We start from the raw sequence: 27,226 nt of genomic DNA, 5'->3' as shown, positions 1-27,226 counted from the left end.
TGTCACAGTTTGACATGCCGCTGCCTTCACGTGCTGTGGGAAAATACACGAGCGGCCGTGCAGCTGTGGAACCGGTGGGTTTATGACACTACATGTGTAACGATTGTGTTTGTTATGTTATATTATTGTGTCTCTTTGTTGTTGTTTTATGTGTCTTTGTGACTGTGTTTCTCTTTAGTTTTTTTGTGTCTCTGTGTTGTCTTTCTTTATGTGACTGTTGTCTCTTGTTTTGAGTCTTTGATGTTGATGTTTTGTTGTTGTTTTGTGGCTTTTGTGTGCCTTTTTGTGACAGTTTTGTGTCTCTTTGCTGTTGTTGTGTTTCTTTTCTGGTGTCTGTTTTGTGCCTCTTAGTTGTTTTGTGCCTTTTGATTCAGTTTTTTTGGTGTTGTTGCGTCTTTGCATTTGTTTCGTGTTTGTACTTTTTGTGTCTCCTTATGTTGTCATTTTGCGCCTCTGTGTTGTGTGTCTCTTTTTGGCCGTTGTGTGTCTTTTTGTGGCTCCTTATTGTTGTTTTCTGTCATTTTGTTGTTTTGTTTTGTTTTGTTGTGTCTTTATGGTTATTTTGTGTTTCTCTGTTATTGTGTTTCTCTTTTAGGCATTTTTGTGTCTCATTGTTGTTGCGGCTTTGTATTTTGTGGTTGTTTTGTGTCTTTCTTGTTAATTTTGTGTCTCTTTGCGGTCGTTTTGTGTGTCTTTTGCAATTTTTTGGATTTCATTGTGTTGCTTTTATTTCTCTTTCTGATTGTTATGATTCTTGTTTTTGCAATTTTTGTATCTTTGTTGTTGATTTATGTCTTTGCTATTGTTGTGATTCTCTTTGTGGCCGTTGTGTGTCTTTTTGTGGTTACTTTGTGTGTCTTTGTAGCTGTTTTGTGTTTCTCTGTGACTGCTGTGTTTCCCTTTTTTGGATTTTTTGTGTCTTTTTGTTGCCATTTTATACATTTTTGAGGTTATTTTCTGCCTGTTCGCAGTTGTTTGTGTTTTTCTGTTGGTGTTTTGTGTCTCTTCATGGTTGTTTGGTTGTTTTGTGTGTCTTTTGCAATCTTTTGGTTTGCTTCGTGGTTTTTAAAATTTCTCGTTGTGACTGTTGTGTATCTGTTTTTGGGGATTTTTGTGTCTCTTTGTTGTCATTTTGTGTCTTTTTGTTGTTGTTTTCTGTCTCTATAGTTGTTTTGTGTTTCTCTTTTGGGGGATATTTGTGTCGTTTTGTGTGTCTTTTGCGATCTTTTGGGTTTCTTTGTGTTTCTTGTTTTTGCGATTTTTGTGTCTTCTTGTGGTTATTTTGTGTCTTCCTTGTTAGTTTTGTGTTTCTTTGTTGTTGTTCTGTGTCTCTTTGTGGTTGTTTTGTGTCTCTGTCATCATTTTACATCTTTTTTTAAACTTTCTGATCACTTCAGTGAGTGTTTTTGTCCTTCAAAGGCTCCCAGACTGCTGCTTTCCTTTATTTTCTTATTAATAATCGCGCTTTGAGCCACATTTTTATAACAAACAAGTAACAATTAGGTTTGTGGAGAAAAGTTACTGAGTGTCCCTGAAGGCAGCGCAGCGAAGCCCCGCCCCCCTCGTGGCCGGCGGTGCGTTCAGGGTCTTTTTCCTGCAGAGTTTGAAAGTTGTCAAGAGAGGGAAGAAGAAGAAGAAGAAGAAGAAGAAGAAGAAGAAGAAGAAGAAGAAGAAGAAGAAGAAGAAGAAGAAGAAGAAGAAGAAGAAGAAGAAGAAGAACTCGGAGTTCGGCGGAGGTGTGATGGGCTGCAGCCACAGTAAGGTGAGGAAACCGGCGGTACCGGGAACCGGACCGGGTCGGCGGACCGGGAGTCCGGCTCCTCTGCTGCCCGTGACTGGAGGTTTGGCGCCGGGCGGAGAGTCTCCGTTTCCCTGCACATCTGTTTCTAATCCCGCATCGTGTTTTGAGTGTCACGGTTTTTCCCACGGTGCTGTCCGTTAAAACCGGCATCTAGCGCCGTTTTATCCGGTTAAAAAGCCCCTAAAAGTCCGTTTTTCCTGCTTCCAGGTCGTTTTAATGGTTGAACTGCGGCTGTTAAAGTGTGAAAACAGGAACTTTTCTTTGTGTTCTTTGGTGTTCGGTGACTTCCAGATGTTGAAACCGGAGAAAATGAACTTTTAGAGACTTTATTAAAGCAGAAACCAACAGTTTAGCTTCAGCTGCTGTTAAACTGTGTTGTTATTCTGTTTTTAGTGTTGTGTTGTTGTTTTTCAGTGATGGAGGCTAGTTTGAGGGTAAATCAGGACCTTTCAGTGTTTAGTGGTGGTTCTGTTCAGTATTACAGTGTCTTCTGTGTTGTTTTAGTCTTATTTTGGTGCTGTTTTACGATTTTGTTGTGAATTTCTGCATCTTTTAGGTTGTTTTAATGTTACTTTAGTGTTGTTTTACCATTTTGTGGTATGTTTTAGTCTTATTTTGGTGCTGTTTTACCATTTTGTTGTGTATTTCTGTATCTTTTAGGTTGTTTTAATGTTACTTTAGTGTTGTTTTACCATTTTGTGGTGTGTTTTAGTGTTTCCTATGTTGTTTTTGTGCTGTTTTAACATTTTGTAGTGTATTTTAGTGTTGTATCTGAGTTTTCATTGTGTTTGAGTCTTACTTTAGTGTGTTTCAGTTTGGTTTCATTGTGTGTTTGTGTCGTTTGGTGTAAATTCAGTGTCCGTCCTGCAGGATTTGTGTCTGTATTTCTTCCTGCTGGATGTAAAAGTTTGACAGCTGCTGTCTTCGTCTGGTTATTGATAGAAAATGACGGAGCGGCCGAGGCTTCGTGTTGTTCAACATGAGGTCCGGGGGCCTTCTGTTGGACTTTGATAGAGTTTCTGATCCTTCATTAAGCAGCGTTTCTGAGAAGCTGAGAGAAAGGAGCAGATCTGCTGCTGCCTGTTGTTGCTTGTTGTCTGCCAGAGATCTTCGGTTTACCTGTTTCTGATTCACCTGAGAGTTCAGGGTGGAGTCGACCAGATGTGGAGGTTTGGAAAACACATGTGGAACAGCTGCTGGTGTTCAGAGTACAGACGACAACGAAGCAAAAACATCTGAACCCTCAAAGCTTCAGGTTTTTGTCGTCATTTCAGTTTGTTGTAACGTTTCATGAAACTCAAAGTGTCTAAATGTCTGTAGTTCTGAGTGGATCTTCACTGGACTCTGTATATTTTCTGCATAACTTCAGTATCAGCTCTGTGTCCTGCACATTTTCTGTGTTATTTAACTGGACGACAGCAAAGAAAGCACAAATCAAGGAAAAAATACGTGCAAAATGAAAAAGAAAGAGATTAAAACTGACCAAAATAGGCTCAAAATAAACAAAAGAAGCCAATACAAACATAGAAATGACTACAAAGACCCACAAAAAGACCAGAAAGTTCCCCGTCGTTATTTTACTAACAGTCAGAAAGACGATCGATCTGTGGAGTTTCTGGAGTTTACAAAGAGCTGCACGTCTCAGGATCAAATAAAAATATCTTTTACAGAGAAGTAATGTCTGATAAAAAAGATATTTAACTGACACCACGTCTGACAGACACGGAGTTACTGAAAACAAATAATTAACTGACAAAATGAACACAAACAGACACAATTGCAGCAAAGAGACACAAACAACCACAGAGAGAATCAGAGCGTCTACAAATTATGAAAAAAGATACAAAACTAAATAAAACAGGCACAAAATGAACACAAACAGATGCTGTTTCAGATGACTGCAAAGAGACACAAACCAATAAACAAAAAGAAGCAAAATAAACACAAATAGATGTAGAACGTACGAAACGCACAAAATGTCAAGAGGAAGATTGAATCTGACTAACAGAGACACAAAACGAACACAAACTTATGCAAAATTAACCACAAAAAGAATCAGAATGGCTACAAAGAGACGTAATTTAAAAAAAAGACACAAAATGACCAGAAAGACACTAAAACCCACTAAAAACAGAAATCAGAAAACTGCAACAAACACACACAAATGGACAAGAAGATGCAAAACGGCTGCAAAGAGACTCTAAATAGCCTATAAAAAAGATGCAAAATGAACAGAAACTGATTTGAAAGTAATAAAAATAGAGACACAACAACCACAAAGACACACAAAAATTACTCCAAGCAAATATGAGGGCCGAAAAACGGCAAGAAAGGGAGACAATAAAAAAGAAAAACATGAAATATGTCCCCAGAAAGGCAAAATCCTCACACAAGAGGCAAAACTGCCACAAAAAACACAAAATTACAAGAAATAGGAAAAATCATCAGAAAAACAGATGAAATTGCCACCAGAAGATTCAAAATCCCAACAAAAAGATGCAAAATCACCTCCAAAAGAAGCAAATAAACACACAAAATCCCCACAAAAAGATGGAAATATCACAAAAAGGGGTGAAATCATTACTTGAACATGCAAAATCATCATAAAAAGCGACAAAATAACTAAATAGAAGATGCAAATCACCACTAAAACAGGTGAAGTGACCATAATGACTGTAAGAAGATGGAAAATCACCAGCTGATGTTATTTTCAGAAATCATGTGATTGGTTGTGATCATTTTCAGTTAGCATGCTGCTAACGCTGACTGCTCCTGGTTTATCATCGGGTTTCTGCTGGAGCTGATGGTCTTGCAGTACAAACCTCCTGAGGACACGTTGCTTCGTCTCAGACGCTGCTTCAGGATCAGTTGTGTAACGAGGAAAGCTGCGTAAATCTTTGATCAGCTCAGAATAGAATCGGTCTGAGCTCCCAGAAGCACACGGACGACTTCACTTCTTGTTTTTCTCAGGACTTTTCTAAAGCACATTTTGAGTCAGTCTGAATCATTTTTAGTAATTTTGGGTCGACTTTATGTCATTTTGGACTAATTTTAAGCAACGTTGGACCATTGAAAGTGAAAACAGCTAACTAAAGACAACTCGTCCAGACTGATAGAAGTGTGACCAAAATGACCGACAAATAAACTAAATTAGAAAAATGTGTCCAAAAAAGACCCAAAACTAATTACAAACTACAAAAATGTGTCTAAAATTCCGAGATGTCCAAGATTGGTGTCATTTTGAATAAATTTTGAGTCGGTTTCTACATCTTTTAAACATTTAGGACATGTTATGTGATATTTTGGACACATTTATGTAATTTATAATGAGTTTTGGGTTCTTTTTGGACACCTTTATGTCATTTGTAATTATGTTTGAGTCGTTTTGACACATTTTATTATGTAATGATGTTTGAGTTGTTTTGGACACTTTTTTGTCATTTGTAATGAATTTCAAGTCATTTTGGACACTTTTTTGTCATTTGTAACGAGTTCTGAGTTGTTCTGGACATTTTTATGTAGTTTGTAGTGAGTTTCGAGTTCTTTCTGGACATTTTATTGTCCTTTGTAATGAGTTTTGAGTTCTTTTTGGACACCTTTTTCTAATTTAGTTTATTTGTCACGCTTCTATCAGTCTGGACGAGTTGTCAGTAGTTAAGTTGTTGTCCTTTAAAACCTTCCTGGTTGTATTAATTAGAATAAAGTGCCATTTACTGGTTTGGCTCTCAGCTTTGATACTGTTTTAATCGAGCTGAACTGAGCTCGTAACTCTTCAGAGGAACCGCAGAGGAGGTGAATCTAAAGACGACGCCTGTTTCTCTTTGATTCGTCTTCAATGACGTCTCTCCGTCTGCAGCTAGACTCACTGTTTGTCGGTGATGAATTTCTGGCTGTGAGTTTATCTGCAGCAGCTTCAGTTTAATGTTCGGATTCTCCTGAGACATTTCACACCTGGTCTCCAGGTTAAATCTCATCCAGGTGAACATTCAAACACTTGAGGATGATTGTATCGTGTGGCTGAGAATCCGGAGAACCCGGCCTCGGTCCAGTCTGGCTTTAAGAATACAAACAGGATTTCAGGAATAAAGCTCCTGTTGGTTTTTGTGCCACTTTATGTAGTTGTTTTGTGGCTTTCAGAGGAGGAAAACAGTCATTACCGCAGCGCAGAAACATGCCGGTTTGTTTGAAATGAACACGAGATGATGATTTTAAACCTAATTCCCTCAAAGCTTCTTCAAACAACAAAACTTCAGTGAGTCGGTCTGATGTGAAAACAAAAACACATATTTTTAGACTTAGTGCAGCTTATGCTACTTTTGCAGGATATTATTATCTGCTGTGTGCGTTGCAAATAAACACCCATAAATCTGCCTGGAAGTCAGAATATAACGTCGCTCCTCCTGCCTCAGAATCACCATGTTTTCTGGTTTTCTTCAGTATCACAGGAAAGCGCTGCATCCATGTTTTCACTGTAGAACTGGGCTGCCTTTAATGCTGCACAGATGAGCTAAAAAAACTGATTTGAGTGTGTTTTAGGGGTGTTTGATTAGTTTTAGCACCAGGCTCTGTACATTATTATCTGCAGGACGGATGAATCAGAGGATGTGTTTCCTGCCAGACTCAGCTCTAAACTGTGAATCTGCTCAGTCAGCCGATCGAATCCGTCGTCGTTATTCTGCTCATGTGTCGTCGTCCTGTTTAGTGCAGAACCTGAGAGGACAGTTTTAGGGACATAAGGTCGAGCATTTTAACCCTCTTTTTTACCCACTGTGTGCCCTTTTTTTCTCTGTATTTACATTCAAACTTTAGCTATGACTGTAAAAAGTGAATGTTAGGGTTTAAACTTTAGCTATAACTGTGTAAAAAGTTCAAATTAGCATTTAAACTTTCGCTGTAACTGTAAAAAGTGAATGTTAGCATTTTAACTTCAGCTGTAACTAGTAAAGCTCATGTTAGCATTTTAACTTTAGCTGTAACTATTAAATATTATGTTAGCATTTTAACTTTAGCTGTAACTATTAAATATTATGTTAGCATTTTAACTTTAGCTGTAACTAGTAAATATTATGTTAACATTTTAACTTTAGCTGTAACTAGTAAAGCTCATGTTAGCATTTTAACTTTAGCTGTAACAAGTAAATATTATGTTAGCATTTTAACTTTAGCTGTAACTGGTCAAGCTCATGTTAGCATTATAGCTGTAGCTATAAGTAGTAAAGCTCATGTTAGCATTTTAACTTTAGCTGTAACTATTAAATTGTATGTTAGCATTTTAACTTTAGCTGTAACTGGTAAAGCTCATGTTAGCATTTTAGCTTTAGCTATAAGTAGTGAAGGTCATGTTAGCATTTAAGCTGTAGCTAGTAAAGGGCATGTTAGTATTTTAACTTTAGCTGTAACTAGTAAATATTATGTTAGCATTTTAACTTCAACTGTAACTAATAAAGTTCATGTTAGCACTTTAACTTCAGCTGTAACTAGTAAAGGTCATGTTAGCATTTTAGCTTCAGCTGTAAGTAGTAAAGGTCATGTAGCATTTTAGCTTTAGCTGTAGCTAGTAAAGGTCATGTTAGCATTTTAGCTTCAGCTGTAACTAGTAAAGGTCATGTTAGCATTTTAGCTTCAGCTGTAAGTAGTAAAGGTCATGTTAGCATTTTAGCTTTAGCTATAACTAGTAAAGTTCATGTTGGCATTTTAGCTTTAGCTGTAAGTAGTAAAAGTCATGTTAGCATTTAACTTTAGCTGTAACTAATGCAGGTAATGTTAGCATTTTAACTTTAGCTGCAGTTCAAGCACTATCAGAGAGGTGAACATGTACAGATTTAGTTTTCCCAGGTTTTCACTGTTAAATGTTGTCATTTTGGCCTTTTTTATTGCCTTTCAAATCCAAAAATTCCTGAATGCAACTGTTATTTTTGTCTACAGTAAAGTGACTACTTATTACAGAAAAAAAAATAAAGTTTAAACTCTGACATGACCTGGTGTAGCTGGTTGTGCTGTTGTCTGATATGTTCCCTGTTTTAAAGCATCTGTGTGCTAATAGTGACTCACTGCTTTTTCCAAGTCATCTGTAAGACAGTCGGTCGTCTGACACAATAAACCACCAACAGCCATAAATCTGCTGTTAATTATCCATCAACAACAGGAGGCCAGAGTTTCATACTAAATGAATACGCAGGAAATAAACCTCAAGCCCTTTTAATTAAGCAGCAGCACTGCTACTGATAAATCCCTAACCAGCTCTGGTCTCAGTAGCACAAACACCGGCTTAGGCGTGTATCCAGACACACTGAAATGCTTACTGCATTGCCTCACACCATCACATTGCTCAAGCACAGCGAGGCCAAACAATCACGCCCTAAAGAATAAACACTTTAAACGCCGCTCTGCACACTGGACACCCGCCTCCTTTAAACTCCGAGCTCCAACGGTAAATATCTGGATGAAACACGTCGACGTGGAGCTCGGCGGCATCGGCACCTCCAAGCTGGAGGAAGGTGGTGCGGAGCTGAAGCATATGTTCCTGCAGGGGCCCTTCGCTTTTTAAAGGGCCATAAATCAGAGCCGGGGCTGCCGTCTCTGTTTAAACAGCACTTCACCTCCAGGAAAAACCTCACTGCACAGGAGCTCAACGGACAGCAGAAACCAGATTTATCCAGAGATCATCTTACCGACTCTTTTAAATTATATTTATTTGGGTTTACGTTCTGTTAAAGTCAGTTAGTACTAAGTTTCTAAATTTTGCCAAACTAGCTTAGCATCGTAACATATCAAGACCACAAATGAACTTTGACAGCAGAAAGACAATGAGAATTACAGTTAACTGCACTAGTTCATGCTTTTAAACTGTAACTGCAACGTATAAAAGGCTCCTATTGCCATTTAAACTTTAGCCATAACTGTGTAAACTTCATGTTAACAATTAAACTTTAGTTGTAACATATAAGCAGTTTGTGTTAGCATTTAAACTTTAGCTATAACTCTGTAAAAAAGTGTTAGCATTTTAAATTTAGCTGTAACTCTGTAAAAAAGTCTGTTAGCATTTTAACTTTAGCTATAACTCTGTAAAAAGTCTGTTAGCATTTTGACTTTAGCTGTAACTAGCAAACTTCCTTTTAGCATTTAGACTTCTGGAACATATAAGAAGTTGAAATTATCATTTAAACTTTAGCTGTAACATGTAAAAAGTTTATATTAGCATTTGAACTTTAGCTATGATTCCATCAAAAGTTCATGTTAGCCTTTTAACTTTAGCTGTAACATGTAAAAAGTTCAAATTAGCATTTAAACTTTAGCTATTGCTCATTAAAAAGTTCAAGTTAGCACTTAAACTTTAGCTAGCTATTGTGCTTATTAAAAGTTTCATGTTAGCATTTAGCTTTAGCTTGAACATATAAAAAGTTAATGTTAGCATTTTATCTTTGGCTATAAGTCTGTAAATTATTCGTGTTAGCATTTTAACCTTAGCCGTAACATGTAAAAAGTTCATATTAGCATTCAAACTTTAGCTATAACTCTGTTAAAAGGTCATGTTAGCATTTAAACTTTAGCTGTAACTAGAAAAGTTGCTGTTAGCATTTAGACTTCAGCTGTAACATATAAAAAGTTTAAATTAGCATTTAAACTAACTGTATCATGCAAAAAGCTCACATTAGCATTTTAACTTTACCTGTAACTTGTAAAGTTTATGCTAGCATTTTAACTTTAGCTGTAACTAGTAAAGATCATTTTAGCATTTAAACTTTACCTGTAATTAGCAAAGTTTAAGTTGGCATTTTAACTTTAGCTGTAACTAGCAAAGTTTATATTTGCATTTAAGCTTTAGCTATAACTCTGTAACAAGGTCCTGTTAGCACTTTAGCTGTAACCAGTAAAGTTCATGTTAGCATTTTAACTTTAGCTGTAACTAGTAAAGGTCATGTTAGCATTTTATCTTCATCCTGACGGACAGGTGTTCTGACAGTAAAGTGCTCCAGGTGAGGCGTCGGTTCGTCCCTGCAGGTTTGTGGACAGACTGAAAACGTGCAGCAGAAACTCGATGTCCTGCAGCCAAAGTTACGTAACGCAGGAATAAAAGAGGGAAAGTTCCAGTTTCAGTCATGTGGACACTAATGAGACTCTTTCATAACCAGCAGCCTGCTCCAGTTTAACAACCAGACCAGGACCAGGACCAGAACTGTCTGCTCCCGTCCAGGTTTATTATCCTCCGAGCTGTTATAAATCAGGCCTGAACGGTGAAACTACAGCGATATGTACTTCTGATTAATCAGTAACAATTAATGTATTAGAAAGATTGATAGTTTCAAACCGCCATAAAAACACAAAGTTCGCTTTCCTCCTCACCGGATCCTAAACAGCCAATCATATCTCTTGATACTGGAGCCTCTTGGCCCTCCATGTACCTGCAGGTGTCCAAACTAAAGTGTCTTCTTATTTATTGATGATTAATCAGTTGATAGACGTGCATCAAGATGAAACAACCTTTATTTACTGTATTCAATGGCTGTTTTTGTGTTAGCATAAAATGTATTAACAATGTGCCTTGATTCAAAGTAAGGCAGTAAAATTCAAATAAAACATTTTATCTTGCTGTTTTTTTACCAAAGCAGGTTAATTAAAAATGAGCACTAATTATTTCAAATGAAACATTTAATCCTGATAAATCTTTCAGCTCTAACACTGAGGCCTAGTTTCAATTGTAAAAGGAAACGCGTCATGTTTTTATTCCCTTCTTTTAAGCGTTTTGTCTTAAATTGTTATTTTCCCCAGTTTTCCTGAGGTGTTAATGGAAGCTGGTGGTTTATTTTCTGAGCGTGTGCAGTAGTGATTTGCTTTGTTCAGTCTGTCACTGAACCTTCTTCTCCTTGTTTTTGTTGTCCTCAGAAGAAAAGCAAAGGCAAGAAAGGAGAGAAAGCTCAGAAAGGCAGCAGCCGCCGAGATGAAGGAGGTGAGTGTTCTACATACACTACTGGTCAGAAGTTTCAGAACACCCCAATTTTTCCATTTATTTATTGGGAATCTTGCATCTTAATGTCCGATTGTACTCTGAAATGAAAGCATTGAACAGATGAAGTTAAAAAAAAATCAAGTTAGAAACCAACATGTCTTCTAAACTTTTGATTCATCAAAGTATCACCTCTGGCAGATATAACAGCTGAACACACTCATTCTTTCCACAGTGGAACTCAAATATTCTTCAGAAAGTTCTTCCCAACTCTATTGCAGCAGTTCCCATAAATGTGGCACTTGCTTTGCTTTGCTTTCACTCTTCTGTCCAGTTCATCCAAACCAGCTCCATGGGGTTTAAGTCTGGAGACTGTGCTGCTACTCCATGTTTTCAAGCTCACCATCTGGTTCTTTGTTCCTGAGGTAGTTCTGGCAGAGCTTGGACTGATGTTTTGGGTGATTACCTTGCTGTAGGATGAACTCCTGACCAACTAGGAACATACCAGAGGGTACTGCATGGAGCTGCAGAATGCTGTGGTAGCCATTTAGGTTCAGGGTTCCTCTCACTCTGTACAAGAACTGACCCTGGATCCAGCAAAACAGCCCCAGATCATCACACTTCCTCCTCCATGTCTGACAGTTGATGTTCCACACTGAGGAACCATCCTTTCTCCTACTGGACGGCTACAAAAATCCTGCACGATGAACCAAAGATCTCAAATTTTGATCCATCAGTCCATGATACCTTCTTCCAGTCTTCAGTAGTCCATTGATGATGTTTCATGGCCCAGGCAGGCCTCTTTTTCTTATTCTGATGTCTTAGCAACGGCTTTCCCTGTGCAACTCCAAGTCTTCTCTTCACTGTTGAACCTGAGACTTCTTACTACGACCACTATGAAGCTGTGCTTGAAGCCGTTGACTCTCAGAAACTTGTCTTCTGATTCTGTTGTGTCTTTGGGTCTTCCAGACCTCTTCCTGTCAGAGTTTCCTCCAGTTTCTGAGTGAAGAAAACCGGACTCACTGACACCTCGACTTTCTTCACAGTTTCTCTGTAGGAAAGACCTACATTTTTAAGGGTTATGATGGTCTCTCTCTCTTCTATTGTTAGTTTCCTTTTCCTCTCCATTTTTACAGCAACACACTACTTTGTGCAGTACAATCCTGTTCAGATAATGCTCTGGAGGGTGCTGAGACTACTACTACTTTATGCAGACAGAGGGGGTTGGAAGTAATGTAGAAAAGTTGGGACACCTGTAGGATTTGGTAGCAGCAACTTTCAAGGCTTTATCAACCTCCATTGCTGAAGAACAACTTTAAGTTGTTGACCCATTTCCTGTTACTTGAAAAAGGCCTTTTTTAAAATATAATTCTTACCTTTTTTTAACCTCTGGCAGTTCACCACTTACCTTTGTACCATTTCAAACTATTCATTGGACTTGAACTGCTTGAATTTCTATAAAAAACTAGACACATTGAGGCTTTCTAAAACGTTTGACTGGTTGTGTATGTAAATATTTATACATATGATCTGTACAGTTCTGTTGCGTGGTTTCCTTCTCTGACTGTTCTCACACTCGTCACCTTCTTTCACTTCCTGCTCTTGTTTTCTGAACCAAATGTCACGATTCAGTCTGAGGGTCGGATGCTGCTGCAATGTGGTTAAAATACCAAATATACAATACACTTTGTGCTGTTTCCTGCTTTACAACAATGCAGATGGTGTAGTTGAATCTGTGACCAGGTTTAATCAACGGTATTTAACAGTTTTATTTCATTAAGCCACTTAAATTTAGCCTATAAAGAGAAATCAGTTGGGTTATATACAGTAAGATCAATAAAACTTGATTTGTGTCGCCTCATTTGCACAGGTGGAAAAACTATTGAAGTCTAATGTACATCAGAAATAAAAAGTGTGAAAGATAATGAACTCAATAAAAAGAATATTAAAAAGCAAATAAAACTAGATAACAATGAATTACTGAACTCATGAAGGTATTTGAATATATAAATTTCAAGAATTCAGAATAAATGATTAAATAATGTCTTTGAAACACTGAAGTCAAAAGCCAGGCTGAAATAAGAATACATTCTCTCTGTTTTTGATTGGAACACAGTTCAGTTTTAGTGTTTACAGCTGCATATTTACTGAACACAACACATTTGTCTGTTATTCATTCTGTTTTATCGGCTGCTATTTGAATTTTGCTGGACCTTGCATCAACTTTTTGTTGTTTTTGAATGCGCTTCATAAATACATTTGACCCAGTGAAGTTTCTTTAACATGCAGTCAGCCATGCTAACAATCAATAATCCATTAATCATTAAGAAGAATAAAATACAGTGGAGGGTTTTCCAAACAAGCCTAATAAAACTATTTCTCATTGCTGAAGGTCACCACAAAATCAGATTATATCAGGAACAGATGAAATAAACACAAAGTTATTTATGTTATAAATTAAATAGCAGAAAATACGTCTCCATATGTCGCTGCTCATTAATCCAAAATACTAAACACAGTAAACAGCTACAGAACTTCTCAAACTGACTCCAGTTTTACATACAAAAATACTCAAACTGTGATCCAGCTGCTGGAAACATCTGGAACAGACGTCCATTAATACTGCAGCCGCAACTTTATCAGTCCAGGAAATCTGTCAGTGTTTACCGTAACCTCTGAACTGGATTCATACTCCAAAACTAGGCCCAAACTAGTCCAACGCCAGTTCTAAACCAAGTCAAGACCATATACAAATTTAGTCCCAAACCAGGTCCAAAGCAAAGTCCAAACCAAGCCAAATTAGTCCAAAACCAGGTCTGAAGCCAGTTCTAAACCCAGTCAAAATAAAGTCCAAAATTAGTCCAAAACTAGGTTCAAACCAAGTCCATAACCAGGTCCAAACCAAGTCCAAAGCTAGTCTGAAGCCAGATCCAAAGCAAAGTCCAAACAAAGCCCAAAACCAGGTCTGAGCCAGTTCTAAACCCAGTCCAAATCAAGTCCAAAGTCAAGTCCAAAAGCAACCCCAAACATAGTCCAAAACCAGGTCCAAACCAAGTCCAAAACTAGTCTGAAATCAGATCCAAAGCAAAACTCAAACCAAGCCAAAATTAATCCAAACCAACATCAAAACCAGTCAGAAATCAAGTCCAAAACCAGGTCTGAGCCAGTTCTAAACCCAGTCCAAATCAAGTCCAAAGTCAAGTCCAAAAGCAACCCCAAACATAGTCCAAAACCAGGTCCAAACCAAGTCCAAAACTAGTCTGAAATCAGATCCAAAGCAAAACTCAAACCAAGCCAAAATTAATCCAAACCAACATCAAAACCAGTCAGAAATCAAGTCCAAAACCAGGTCTGAAGCCAGTTCTAAACTAAGTCCAAACCAGTTCCATACTCAGGACAGTGATAAACTTTGTCACTTCAGTTTCTGATGGCAAACACCGTGGAGACAGTTGCTTCGGGCACAAAATGTCAACGCTGTGTTGATGCACTGCAAGAGAGACTTCATTTAATTACAGTAATAAAGAAACTGTGCCCCTGAACTGTCAATCACAAACAGACAGCATGATGGAACAAACACGCCTGTAATTATGAGATGATGTATGTAATCTGGGATAGCATGCAAAGCCCCTCCTTTATGGAAAAAAACAGGTTAAACAGCCGGTTTCTACATTTCAGCACCTTAAACATCACAAAACAGTTTCTGATAAAGTGACCAGAAGTGAACAAGGTTTCTAGAAGAGGATCGTCAGTCATGAATGGAATCAGAGTTTGGACAAGTTTAGTTTGTTGCTTCCAGCTGTTTGTAGGACTTTTCCTCCTCTGAGTTTATTAAATACCTGCAGCAGGATCCATGTGAGACTCCAACAAGAGCAAGCTGTCCCAAACCAACTCCAAATTAAATCCAAAGATATCAGGCCTGAAACTAGCCTAAAATTATTTCAGAACCCAGCTCAAAATCAGTCCAGAACTAGACCAAAACTGCTCCAAAACAAGTCCAATTCAGGTTCAAAACCAGGTCCATAACCAATGTAGAACCAAGTTCAAATCCAGGTTCAAAGCCAGTTCTAAACCAAATCAAATCCAAGTCCGAAACTAGTCCAAACCAGGTCCAAACCAACCCCTAACCAACTTAAAACCAAGTCCAAACCAATCAAAACCTAAGTTTAAATAAAATCCACAAATAGTCCTAAACCAACCTCAAACCATCTTCAAAACCAGTCCTCAACCAGGTCCAAAACCAGTCCTCAACCAGGTCCAAAACCAGTCCTCAACCAGGTCCAAAACCAGTCCTCAACCAGGTACCATACCAGTCCTCAACCAGGTCCAAAACCAGTCCTCAACCAGGTCCAAAACCAGTCCTCAACCAGGTACAAAACCAGTCCTCAACCAGGTCCAAAACCAGTCCTCAACCAGGTCCAAAACCAGTCCTCAACCAGGTACAAAACCAGTCCTCAACCAAGTCCAAAACCAGTCCTCAACCAGGTCCAAAACCGACTCTATAATCTTTATTCAGGCCAAGTCTAAAGCAGTCCAAAACCAGATCCAAAACTAAATCCAAATCCACTTCATTTTGCATAAATTTTTATTTATTTTAAACATTTTCCAGTAATTTTGGACACATTTTGAGTCATTCTGGACATTTGTTCAAGCATTTCATCAAAATATTCAATTATTTTGGACAACTTCAGTTATTTCAGACCATTTTGTGGAATTTTGTACCATTTGTGAGCCATTTTGTACAAATTTCAGTTATTCTGGACATTTTTCTTGTCATTTTTGGACAACTTTATGTAATTTTGGTTCCATAACAGTTTTGACATTTTTTTGTCAGCATTTTGGACCCATTTGCATTTGTATCATTTTGGACCAGTTTTGAACCATTTTGGACATTTTTTTTTTGTTGTCATTTTTAACTTTTTTTCATGATTTTGAACCAGTTTATGTCAATTTGCACACATTTGTTCTTAATTTTCCTGCAATTGCAGGTGACAAACGAGGGTTTTTAAATTTCCAAGCTCAAGAAGAAGGACATGTGAGGCAGAATGAAGCATCTGCTGTGAGTCTGAGTAACGGCTGACTGGCAGCTGGTTATCACTCGTTTCCTCCAGTTTATGAGCAGTTTGTTCAGTTAAACAGCAGCACTGAAACCACAGATTCCTACAGAACTCTGAAGTCATCCCTCTGAATCACCGCAGGGCGAAATTACACGTTTCCTTCTTTTTTTTTTTTTTTTTTTTTTTTTACAGGAAGAACTCAGACCTTTTTGCATTTTATTGTTACAATTTTCACGTCTAAATGGATAAAACTGCTGCTTTTGGTTGAATATTTACTTAAAATTCTCCTTTCACATGCACTTTAAAACCTGAACTTATTACTCAGAGCAGCAGCTCATGGCTGAATCACTTCGTTCCGTCCTTTGTTCGTCTCCTGCAGAACTTAATGATGCCAAACATCAGCAGAATAAACCTAAAGCTGCTCTTTCTTTGATTATCAGTCCATCTTCAGACCTGTTTGTACATCATATTGTTACCAGATTAGTAGAAAAACATTCAGTAAACCCTTTAAAAACAAAATGAGTTCCCGTTTTTTAAATACACAGAGTTTTCTGATCTGCTCTCTGAGTTTATTCCATGTTTTTGCAGGTTTATTGATCTGACTTGTGTTTTTACCAGCTGACGTGTTGAAATCATCAAACTGAAGACGTCACTGAATCTGAATGAACCGTTTATAATCGTGTGTCGACATGTCGATGATGTAATTGACAGTCAGAAGCAGGTCCTGAATCACTGTTGTTGTTGTGAGGCCTCATGTTTAACCCTCTGGACTCTCGTTTTTCTTCACTGTGGTTCGTTTTTAAAGTCCTGCACCTTTATGGAACCAGAACAACCGTGAAGACGGAGAGAGAACTCAGAAATATCTTCTGTGCAGCATTTAGAATGATGGACATCAAAAAAAATAAACATTTCTTTCATTATTTATTCTACAAAACTAGTCCTAAATGATTCAGATTGTTTAAAATTGTTATTCTTCTCACTTTTGGTCCAGTTTATGAAATTTTGGTTTCATAACATTTTGAACATTTTTTCCAGTTATTTTGGACCCATTTGTATCATTTTAGACCAATTTTGAGCCATTTTAGTCGTTTTGAACTTTCTTTTTTTTTTAGTTGTTTCAGTTTCTAGCTCTATCTACAGCAGGGGTGTCAAACTCATTTTAGTTCAGGGGCCACATTCAGCCTAATTTGATCTCAAGTGGGCCGGAATAGTAAAATCACAGCATAGCAGAGAAAAAAAAGACAAAAAATGAGACAAATGACACGAAACGAAACAAAAAAGTGAAAAAAATGGACAAAAATCACAAACGAGACAAAAATGTCAAAAAAGAAAAGATAAAAACATGAGAAGAACAACTAAAAAGACAAAAAAACAACAAAAACAAAACAAAATATTACAATAATAAGGCACAAAACGACAAAAAATGAGAAAAGTGACACAAAAAACAAAAAAGAGACAAAAAATTTCATTAAAAACTTACAAAGCGACAAAAAAGTGAACAAAAATAAGACAAGAAATTACACAAATGACACAAACGAGACAAAAAACCCCAAAATGACAAAAAATAGTCAAACTACACAAGCGAGACAAAAAAAACACCAAACAACAAAAACGACACACAAAACAACAAGTAAATCAAAACACAAAATGACAGAAAACACAAGCGAGATAAAAAGGAAAAACAAAAATGAGACAAAATATTTAAAAAATGAGACACAAAAGAACAATGAACAATCTAGTATTTTACTTTCTGATCCAAACAACTTGTCATGATCTAGAAATGATTTTAAATTTATAGTTTTACTAATTTACAATCTGCAGTTAATGTCTTCTCTGGAATTTTTACACTTTGAGGGGCGGATCGGACCCTCCGGAGGACCTGATCGGACCCTCTAAAAGGCTGCTTTTGGCCCGCGGGCCGCATGTTGGACACCCCTGATCTACAGCATCCCTGTGTTTACTTGTGTGTCGGCAGGTAAACGTACGTCAGCCCAGCCGGACGTCTGTCTGGAGAAGCAGCTGGAGCGTTTTGAATGGCAGCTGAGGATTTTAAAAGAGGCCAATGGGAACCCAGAGAGGGCGGAGCTCCTGAAGGACCACGCTGATGAGGAAGTGTGCGCCCTCGTTCTGAGCATCCTGGACAAGGTCAGGAGGAGATTTATGGATGGAAACGTGAAGGTCATTCCATGAAAAGTCCATCAGGCCTCCCCCTCCATCTACAGAAACTTTCAGATACGAATAATCAACCAAATGTGACAAAAAGACCTCCTCAGAATCAGCTGGGTGTTTATCTACGGCAGCTACAGTATATTTACTGAAGTTTTACCTTCATACCATGGATGTAAACAACTGTGAATGCCAATATTATGGGATGTATCACAGTTTGAACAGTTTAAATCCTAGAAACAATCATTGGTACCCTGGATGTGTTACTGTTTTCTGAGACGTCTTTTGACTCATCTTCCACAATTTTTGAGTCTTTCTGGACAAGTTTAGGGGGGAAAAGTGTCTTTTCTGACCAGAACTACCACAGTGAATGCATAGTCCTGACAGTGAAGCACGAAGGTGGGAGTGTGATGATATGTAGCTGGAGAAAAACTGGAAAAAGTGCATTCTGGGTAAACTTTCAAGGCTCATATCTGCATGTGTGGTAGGTGGTTGGTCAGAACAATTATAGACGATGTAAGAAGAAACCAGGATCATCTATAGACAGGATTCACTCTGACAGAATCATTTTCTAATATTCGTATTTGAACGATGATATTTATCAGAGTATTGATGCTCAGAGTTGGTTCTAGAAAATCGTCCTGAACAAAAAGCACATTTAGTGTTTAGATTGTGACACCTAGATAGATTTACAGCTGGATTTCTGTGGTTTTGTCTCATTTGTGCCATTTTGTGTTGAGTTTTTGTCATTTTTTGTTGAGTTTGTGTCGATTTCTGTCGTTTTTCTCTTTTTGGTCTCGTTTGTGTTGTTTCTGGCGTTTTTCATCATTTTGTGTCTCATTCATGTCGTTTCACGTCTCTTTCGGAAAAATTTGTCTCCTTTCTGTTGCTCAGTCTCATTTTAGAACAAAAACCAGATTCAGTGTTCAGACTGTGACACCTGGATGGATGTAAAACTGATCTGGTGTCAGTTTTTAGCAGAACTCAGATGTGTTTCTCCTCCTAAATGTCATGGTTCTATCTGCTGGACTGATGAAGTTCTGAGGCTCAGAAATGATGGAAAAAGTCCATTAAAAAGTGATAAATCTGGATCCACCTCTATGGACTTGAAGGAAAATATTCCCAGTCTGAAGGTAGAACTCTGATCATTGATAAAGTTACTGGAAATGAAGAACTAGATGTTCTGAGGAGAACTTTTGTCAGATTTGATTGATTTCATCTGAATGGTTGATGAATCCACTGAAACCTTCCCAACCTTCCAGACCGGTTCGTTCCTCCGTCAGCTGGGTCATGTGATCAGCAGCAGTTTTCAGCGTCCTCGCCGTGACCCTGCTCAGCCTGCGGAGTTTCTGAAACACGTTCATCAGACTCATCACTTTGTTTAAAATCTAAACTCAACTTTCTGTTCAGGTGAGAACGGAGACGACGGCTGATCTGAACGTCCTGCATGAACAGAAAAGTAAATCTGCCACCGAGGAGCACGAGAGACACGTAGAAGGTAAGGAAGTCTTAAAAAGATCCTCAATGTGTCGCTTGTTTCATGAAGTACCAGATCAGAGCCTCCAGCTCAGACTGTTTAAACTTCTCACACTCTTTTGAGTCAGTTTAGACAATTTTTTTTCCTCATGTTGAACTTTCTTTTCTCATGATTTTGAACCAGTTTGTGTCATTTTGCACAAATTGTAATTTATTTTGAACATTTTCAATTATTTTGGACACATTTTGAGTTTTTCTAGACATTTGTCCAATCATTTTGGACAGCTTTAGTTGTTTTAGACCATTTTGTGTCATTTTGGACATTTTTTTTCAGTCATTTTGGACATGCTTTGAATCATTCTGGACATTATTCTTCTCATTTTTGAATGACTTTATGTAATTTTGGTTTCATCATTTTTTTTCTGTTATTTTTGACCCATTTGTATCATTTTAGACCAGTTTTGAGCCATTTTAGTCATTTGGAACTTTATGAACAGCAGTTTTAGATCTTTTTGTGTCTCTTTGTAGTCATTTTGCGTGTATTTGTGTTCATTTTGTGTCTCTTTACAGCGATTTTATGTCTTTTCTGTCTGTTTGTGGTCATTTTGCGTGTATTTGTGTTGATTTTGTGTATCTTTACAGCGGTTTTAAGTATTTTTGTGTCTGTTCGCGGTCATTTTGCGTGTATATGTGTTGATTTTTCGTATCTTTGCAGCAGTTTTATATCTTTTTGTGTCTGTTTGTAATCATTTTGCATGTATTTGTGTTGATTTTGTGTCTCTTTACAGCAGTTTTAGATCTTTTTGTGTCTATTTGCAGTCATTTTGTGTGTATTTATTGATTTTGCTGGTTTGTGTTCATGTTTTGTCAATCTGTGAGGCTGTGTGTCGCCGTATTGTTGTTTTTCATCTACTTCTGTTCATTTTGTGTGTCTTTTAAATCAGTTGTGTCTTTGTCTGGTCATTTTTTTGTGTCAAAACGGATTAGTTTGTCTGTTTTAAGCTAAAACTGGTGTTATTTTCCCTGCAGAGCTGCACATGAAAGGAGAGCAGGAGAGAACCGAGCTGATGGAGAAGTTCCAGGCGGCTGAGAACCTCCTCCAGGTGAAGATGTGAAGCAGCTGAAACATCACAATTTATTTCCCCGTTTGTCTGATAATAAGTTACTAACAGCCTGTGGAGATTAAAACCCAGCTGTGTTTAAACTCCGCAGCAAACCTGACCTTTAAAGTTCCATTTCATTCACCTGAACACATGAAACGTTCACATAAAATCTACTTTTTCTGGTTTGAGCTGAATTTACCGCAGAGTTCTTCTCGTTTCTGTTCATGTTGTGTCCTGAAAAACAATCGTTTGACATGTAGCTCTAAAAAGAATTTGTTGTTTTGTGTGTCATAGAGGAACTTTACATAAACTGTTTTGTTTTTAATATTTCTTTGTCGTTTAGTGGCTCCTTGTGTTTGTTTTGTGTGTCTTTGTGGTTATTTTATGTCTTTTTGTGGTGATTTTATGTCTTTTTGTGGTTGTTTTGTGTGTTTTTGTGGTTATTTTATGTCTTTTTGTGGTGATTTTATGTCTTTTTGTGGTTGTTTTGTGTGTTTTTGTGGTTATTTTATGACCTTTTGTGGTGATTTTGTGTCTGTGTGGTTGTTTTGTGTGTTTTTGTGCATATTTTATTTTTGCTGATTTTATGTCTTTTTGTGGTTGTTTTGTGTGTTTTTGTGGTTATTTTACATCTTTTTGTGGTTATTTTATGACTTTTTGTGCTGATTTTGTGTCTGTGTGGTTGTCTTGTGCCTTTTTGAGGCTGTTTTGTGTGTCTTTGTGGTTCTTTACTGCCTATTAATGATTGTTTTGTGTCTCTATGGTTGTTTTCTGTTTCTTTGTGGTTGTTTTGAGTCTTTCTGTGGTTATTTTGTGTCTTTTTGTAGTTATTTTGTGTGTCTTTATGGTTGTCTTGTGTCTTTTTGAAGCTGTTTTTTGTGTCCTTGTGGTTCTTTACTGCCTATTAATGAATATTTTGTGTCTTTTTGTGGTTATTTTGTGTTTGTTTGTGTTTATTTTATGTGTCTTTGTGGCTGTTTTGTGTCTCTTTGTGAATGTTTTCTGCCTATTAATTATTGTTTTGTCTCTTTGTGGTTATTTTGTGTGTCTTTGTTACTGATATTACTTTGACATTGTTCAATCATTTTGGACAGCTTTAGTTATTTTAGACTATTTTGTGTCATTTTGGATATTTTTCATTTTGGACACATTTTGAGGCATTTTGGACGTTATTTTTCTCATTTTTAGATGACTTTATGTAATTTTGGTTTCAGGACATTTTTTCAGTTATTTTGAACCCATTTGTATCATTTTGGGCCAGTTTTTAGCCATTTTGAACACATTTTTTCTCATTTTTTCATGATTTTGAACAAGTTTGTGTCATTTTGCACAATTTTTATTCATTTTTTAAAACAATTTTCAATCATTTTGGACACATTTTGAGTCATTCTGGACATTTGTTCAGTCATTTTGACAAATTCAATCATTTTGGACAGCTTTAGTTATTTTAGACTTAGATTTTGAGTAATTTTGGACCATTTGTGAGCCGTTTTGTGTGTATTTTATTTTGTGTTTTATTTGTGTTAGTTAGCTATAATATTGTTGACTTGTTATTTAAAGCTTAGAGTAGATAAAAATCTGATGTAATAACTGGATTTGGTTCCTATGAGGTGAAACAGGTATTAAATTGTTTTTTACAGCTGTTAAAATTAGTCTTAAAGCCCTCTGACGCCACCTACAGGACAGAAGAGGAGCGGCACAGATGTTTACTGTGTTTCAGTGGATGAATGTTTGCGTTTGTGCTCTAACTGCAGGGTAAAGTTGCGACGCTGACCGCAGAGCTGCAGGTTTACAACGAGCTGAAGAGGAGAGCTGAAGAATCCACCTTTAAGAAGGACCTGCAGAGGAACATCCAGGTGAGTATGAAGCCCTCGATCCATCACTGATCAGGTTTCTGCTCCGGTTAGATCCACACCAACGGCCTGTGTCACCTGTAGGCCCACGGCAGCCCCGGTGCATTCTGGGAGTCTGAGCAGGAGTCGCTGCTGTTCGTCATCGAGATGAAGACTGAGCGCGTTCAGGAGCAGAACAGGAAGCTGCAGCAGATGGATGAGCTGGTAGGTTCCACATGAATCAGGACTTTCACCGTTTCTTTCTGCTCGTTTCAGCTGTTTGGAGTCTTTTGTCGCTGCCTTTTTCAGACGTTTTCGTGCATCTTTTTATGCCTCTTTCTGAAACTTTCTGGAGCTGTTTTGTAATTCCGGAAGGAGGTTTTGCATTTTTTGTCATTGTTTTGTGTGTCATAAGAGCAACTTTACAGCAGTTTGTGTTATTTTTGTATTTCTTTGCCGTTTTGTGTCTCTTTGTGGCTGTTTTGTGTCTTTGTGGTTATTTTGTGTCTTTTTGTGATTGTTTTGTGTCTCCTTTTGTTTTTTGTGTTTCTTTGTGGTTGTTGTCTGTCTCTTTGTAGTTGTTTTGTGTCTTTATGGTTATTTTGCATGTCTGTGATTGTTTTCTGTCCTTTTGTGTTTGTTTTGTGTCTCTTTGTGGTTCTTTTCTGCCTACTAATGATTTTTTGTGTCTTTCTGTGTTGATTTTGTGTTACTTTGTGGTTGTTTTGTGTCTCTTTGTGGTTGTTTTGTGTCTCTTTGTGGTTGTTGTGTGTCTTTTTGTGGTTGTTGTATGTCTTTTTGTGGCTGTTTTGTGTGTTTTTGTTGTTCTTTTTTGGCCTATTAATGATTGTTTTGTGTCTCTTTGTGGTTGTTTTGTGTCTTTTTGTGGCTGTTTTGTGCCTCTCTGATACTCCTTGTATCACGCTGTGGTCAGTAATCCATAAGTGGGTCCAGTGATTAATCGCACTATTAGAAGTAACATGATTTCAGTCAGTAAATAGTAACCAATAAATCATTTCAGGCCTTATTGTTCCTTTAACAGGTTTGGCTGTTAAAAGGGTTTTGGATGAGTTAGAATATCACCAGGTTAAACTTGGTGGACAGAGTGACTCTTTATCTTTCGTATACGTTACTTTCGTTTCCTTGTTTTGACCTCAGAGCACACTGATCACACAGGATCATTTCTTCATCTTGTTCTTCTTCTTAACTCGCAGGTGGAGAAGAACTTGTCTTTGGAGGACCAGATCATTCACACTCTGCAGCAGAACGAGGACCTGAGGGTCCGAATAGACAACTGCCAGACCCTCATTCAGTACGTGCTTCACCACCTGACGTGTGACTCTGCTGCCACCTGCTGGACAGAACACCTCTTTTCACACCGTCCACGTCTTCTGTTCTGTCTTTCAGGCAGCTATCGAAGGAGCAGCAGGACCTGAAGGCGGCGCTGGAGAGGCAGGCAGCGGTCAACCAGAAGCTTTCTCAGGAGAAAGAGCAGCTGATGTTCAAACTGAGGCACAGGGACTCGTGTCCGACCATCCACCTGCCGGCCATGATGCAGGAGATCGCACCCAGATGATAGAAACCGTTCACCAACCAGGTTTACTGAGCGAGAGCTACCGAGCATCCGAGTTGACAGGCTCCGGGGATGGAAACGAGACTGAATACTTGCATTAACGTGCATCTCCTCTGTTCTTAATGTCGCAGTCGAGCAGGTTTACCAGATTATTCTGGTTTCACTACAATCACTGGTGGCTTTGACCTTCCACAGCTGGGTGGTCAAACTGGACAGATGTGCTTCTCCATGTTCATTTCTAAAACTTTGTCCAGAAAGGTGCGTCTGTTTCATGACAGGTTGTTGTGAAAACAGACAACTGTGGCAGCACCAAAGTCCTCAGTCAGTCCGTGAAGTTGTGTTAGTCAGCCTTGTTAGCGAGCTGCTATAGCCGATGAGCTAACAGATAACAAGTTAGCTCCCCGCTAACATAAACAACAAGACTGAATGCCTCCATGTTGCTTTAGTAGCGTGCTGTTAGCTGTTGTTACCACACAGGGTTCAGAACTGGCCGACCAGAGCTAGCTTGTTTGTAGTTGGGAACTACACAGCTTGGTTGCTACGAGAACACATTCATGATTAACTCCCGTTTGATGACAGAGTTAGCAGATGATCTGGCTGTGCAGGACTATATACAACAAGATGAAATGAATTGCCTCGTTATGGACACAGAGTCGTGCAGTCATTTTATACAACACTGTCGGTTCTACAGAATGGTCTGGCTAATGTTTAAGTTTTCATCATTTTAGATTCACTCACTATCACTTTGTTTGCTAACAGTTAGCACTGCAAATGCTTCACCAAATGTTAGGGCTAATTTTCCTCGCCATCATGAAACAAATCCACAGCTTGACAGAATAACCGATTCCCCTCTGATTTTTTTCTGTTATTTCTGTTATTTTCTAGTATTAAGCTCCAAAACATAATGCAAATATAAAAATCTATGTACCTGGACAGCTTGCTGGAGGTACATCTTTCAGGAAACCATGGAAACAAAACAATCAACTTATACGATGATTTTTCTGGTCCAGTTCAGTCCTGATGCCAAAAGTTTTTCCTGCAGTCAGCTTTACACAGATTCTCACTAAATATCTTTTAACTTCAGCTCCAGATGACATCTTTTAAGTTACAGATCTGTTCGATGCTGCGGTCAGGTGAAGACGATGTTTCACGTTTAGTCTCAAACTACCCTTTTAAAGTTTACTTAGTCGTTATGAAAGTGTTCTATGAGCCTCTGAATCAACACGTTTTCCCTCCACAAGAACTGTTTTAGCTTGATTCATTAAAAACACAAAAGATATTTAATCTAGCGTTTAAGCATGCTAGCATCTCAGCTAAAGAAATTGAAACATCATGACAATGTTTGGATTTGTTGGCTTAATCTTCACATTAACCCTCACAATGTTGGTTTTAGCATGTTAGCTAAGTAGTCTGTTTACATCTGTTTGAATGTTGGCATCCTAAAATGGAAAATGTCGACATGTTAGCAGGCATTATTCAATAAAATGCATGTTAGCATTAGCAAACAGTATACCATTTCAGCTCAGAATCATAAAATCTCAGTCTAGTTTTTTGACTCCAAGTGGTAACAATTCAGACCCTAATTAGTATTTTGTTAATTCTTTCAAACAATTGTGTTTTCATGAGTGTAATTAGGATTAAATCCTTGCAGGGCTGCTGACGTAGCTGAAAAGTTAGTGTGAGGCCACCAGAAACTGACTCATATGGAAATGACTGTGGCTAACGGTTAAGCTAACTACTTCTTGTGATTCATGATTTTGTTCGGGTTACTGTTTACCTTGTTTTTATACAGCTATCTTAAGTTGTCCTGTGATGTAAGATGGCTACCAGTTAGCTTGCTAACTAGCTCAGACAGAAACTGTACCCCGAGCTTTAACGGTTACTGAAAGGACACATTCACAGGAAAATTAATTTGAAATCAAGTTAAGTTTGCTGCTAACCAGCTTGCTAAAATAGTTTGCTGGCTGCCATGTTAGCATGATTACCACTTAGCCACTTGGGTTAGCATTAACCTGGCTTTTGTATGATCATCTTAAGATATTCAGTGATATCACTGGGCTACCAGTTACCCAGCTAACTAGCTCTGGTGCTAACTATACCATTAGTTGTAATGGTAACTTACCATCACCTAAATGCTAGCATGCAAGCTCTAAGTTAAGTTGATAACAGTAGCAAAAGTTTCATGTTGCAGTAGAGCAGGTCTATGTTCTAAATGCTAGCATGCTGGCTAGTTAAAAAAGCTCACGGTTTGATTACATTGATATCGAAATTTACATTCAAGTTTAACTAACTGGAGACATGCTAAATATCCTGCCAAGTTAGCTGACTTGCTAGCTGATAAGGTAGTGGTCACGTAAGGGTTAGCCCTGCTTTTGTACACCCATCTTAAGTTGTCCAGTGATGTGATATTGGTACCAGTTAGCTTGCTAACTAGCTGAGATGCTAAGTGTACCGTGAGTTCAACAGTTATTTTAAGGACACATTTCTAGTGTACCTTAATGTTAGCATGCTGGCCTCCTAAAGGGATGGGAACAGCTAGCTAGTTAGCTCAGTTGCTAGCAGTAGCATGAGTCATTTTAAGTTAATTGAAGGACACAGATCTGTAGCATCCCTTCTTTCAGAACATGCTACATCTCTTTTGTGGAGCAGCTCTGTGCTAAATGCTAACATGCTAGCTTCCTCCATTTCGGGCTTCTACCACCTGAACAGATCTGATGCAGGTTTCTCTGAGTTTCTCTGTTTTTATGAACTGGCAGTTTAGTTTCGAATCACTGAACATAAGTCACTGTAAGTACGCTGCCTTTCAGTTGTGTTGGGGATATATTTTTTTAAAGATGTGAAAAATTTTACCATTTTTCTTTTAGTTCTTGGTCTCTCTGTGGGATGAGAAGTTTGTATTGCCAAAAAAAAACTGTTGCCAGTGTTCGACAGCTCTTTGTCCTCATGCACCAGCACTTTGACCTGGATTTCACCGGGACTCTAAGAGAGATTTCTTCATGTCGTACAGAGTTGGAATTTCTCTGCTTTTCACGTGTAAAAATGTGTTTTGTCTTTTCTCAGCTGATCAAAATTAAGCAGTTTCCAGTGTGATGTAGAGACACTCAAAGAATTTCTTTTTGGCTTGACGAATTAAAAATCTCACTAAGTTTGTTTTCTAAACAGTTTTATTTTTATTTTTTTTTACAACATCTAGGAAGTGAAGGATGTTTATTGTTGTGTTCTATTTTTTATTTATTATTTAACTTAAATCTGATAAAGGAACTAAAACAACACAGTG

General features: G+C 37.9%; 1 protein-coding gene across 1 annotated transcript; it reads left to right on the top strand.

The window, feature by feature from the left end:
• The first annotated feature begins 1,593 nt into the window (after positions 1-1,593).
• On the top strand, positions 1,594-27,108 carry ccdc69 (coiled-coil domain containing 69). The gene is made up of 9 exons (XM_023289907.3): positions 1,594-1,762; positions 10,685-10,748; positions 17,775-17,944; positions 19,376-19,463; positions 20,471-20,544; positions 22,299-22,400; positions 22,482-22,601; positions 23,591-23,688; positions 23,784-27,108. Exons 1-9 carry the CDS (start codon positions 1,742-1,744, stop codon positions 23,950-23,952), a joined length of 906 nt encoding a protein of 301 aa, XP_023145675.1. The 5' UTR covers positions 1,594-1,741; the 3' UTR covers positions 23,953-27,108.
• Positions 27,109-27,226: the final 118 nt, after the last annotated feature.

This window comes from Amphiprion ocellaris, chromosome 13, assembly GCF_022539595.1.
Source record: "Amphiprion ocellaris isolate individual 3 ecotype Okinawa chromosome 13, ASM2253959v1, whole genome shotgun sequence".
Taxonomy (NCBI): domain Eukaryota; kingdom Metazoa; phylum Chordata; class Actinopteri; family Pomacentridae; genus Amphiprion; species Amphiprion ocellaris.
The sequence above is the reverse complement of the archived record's forward strand: the minus strand, read 5'-3'. Positions and strand labels throughout refer to the sequence as shown.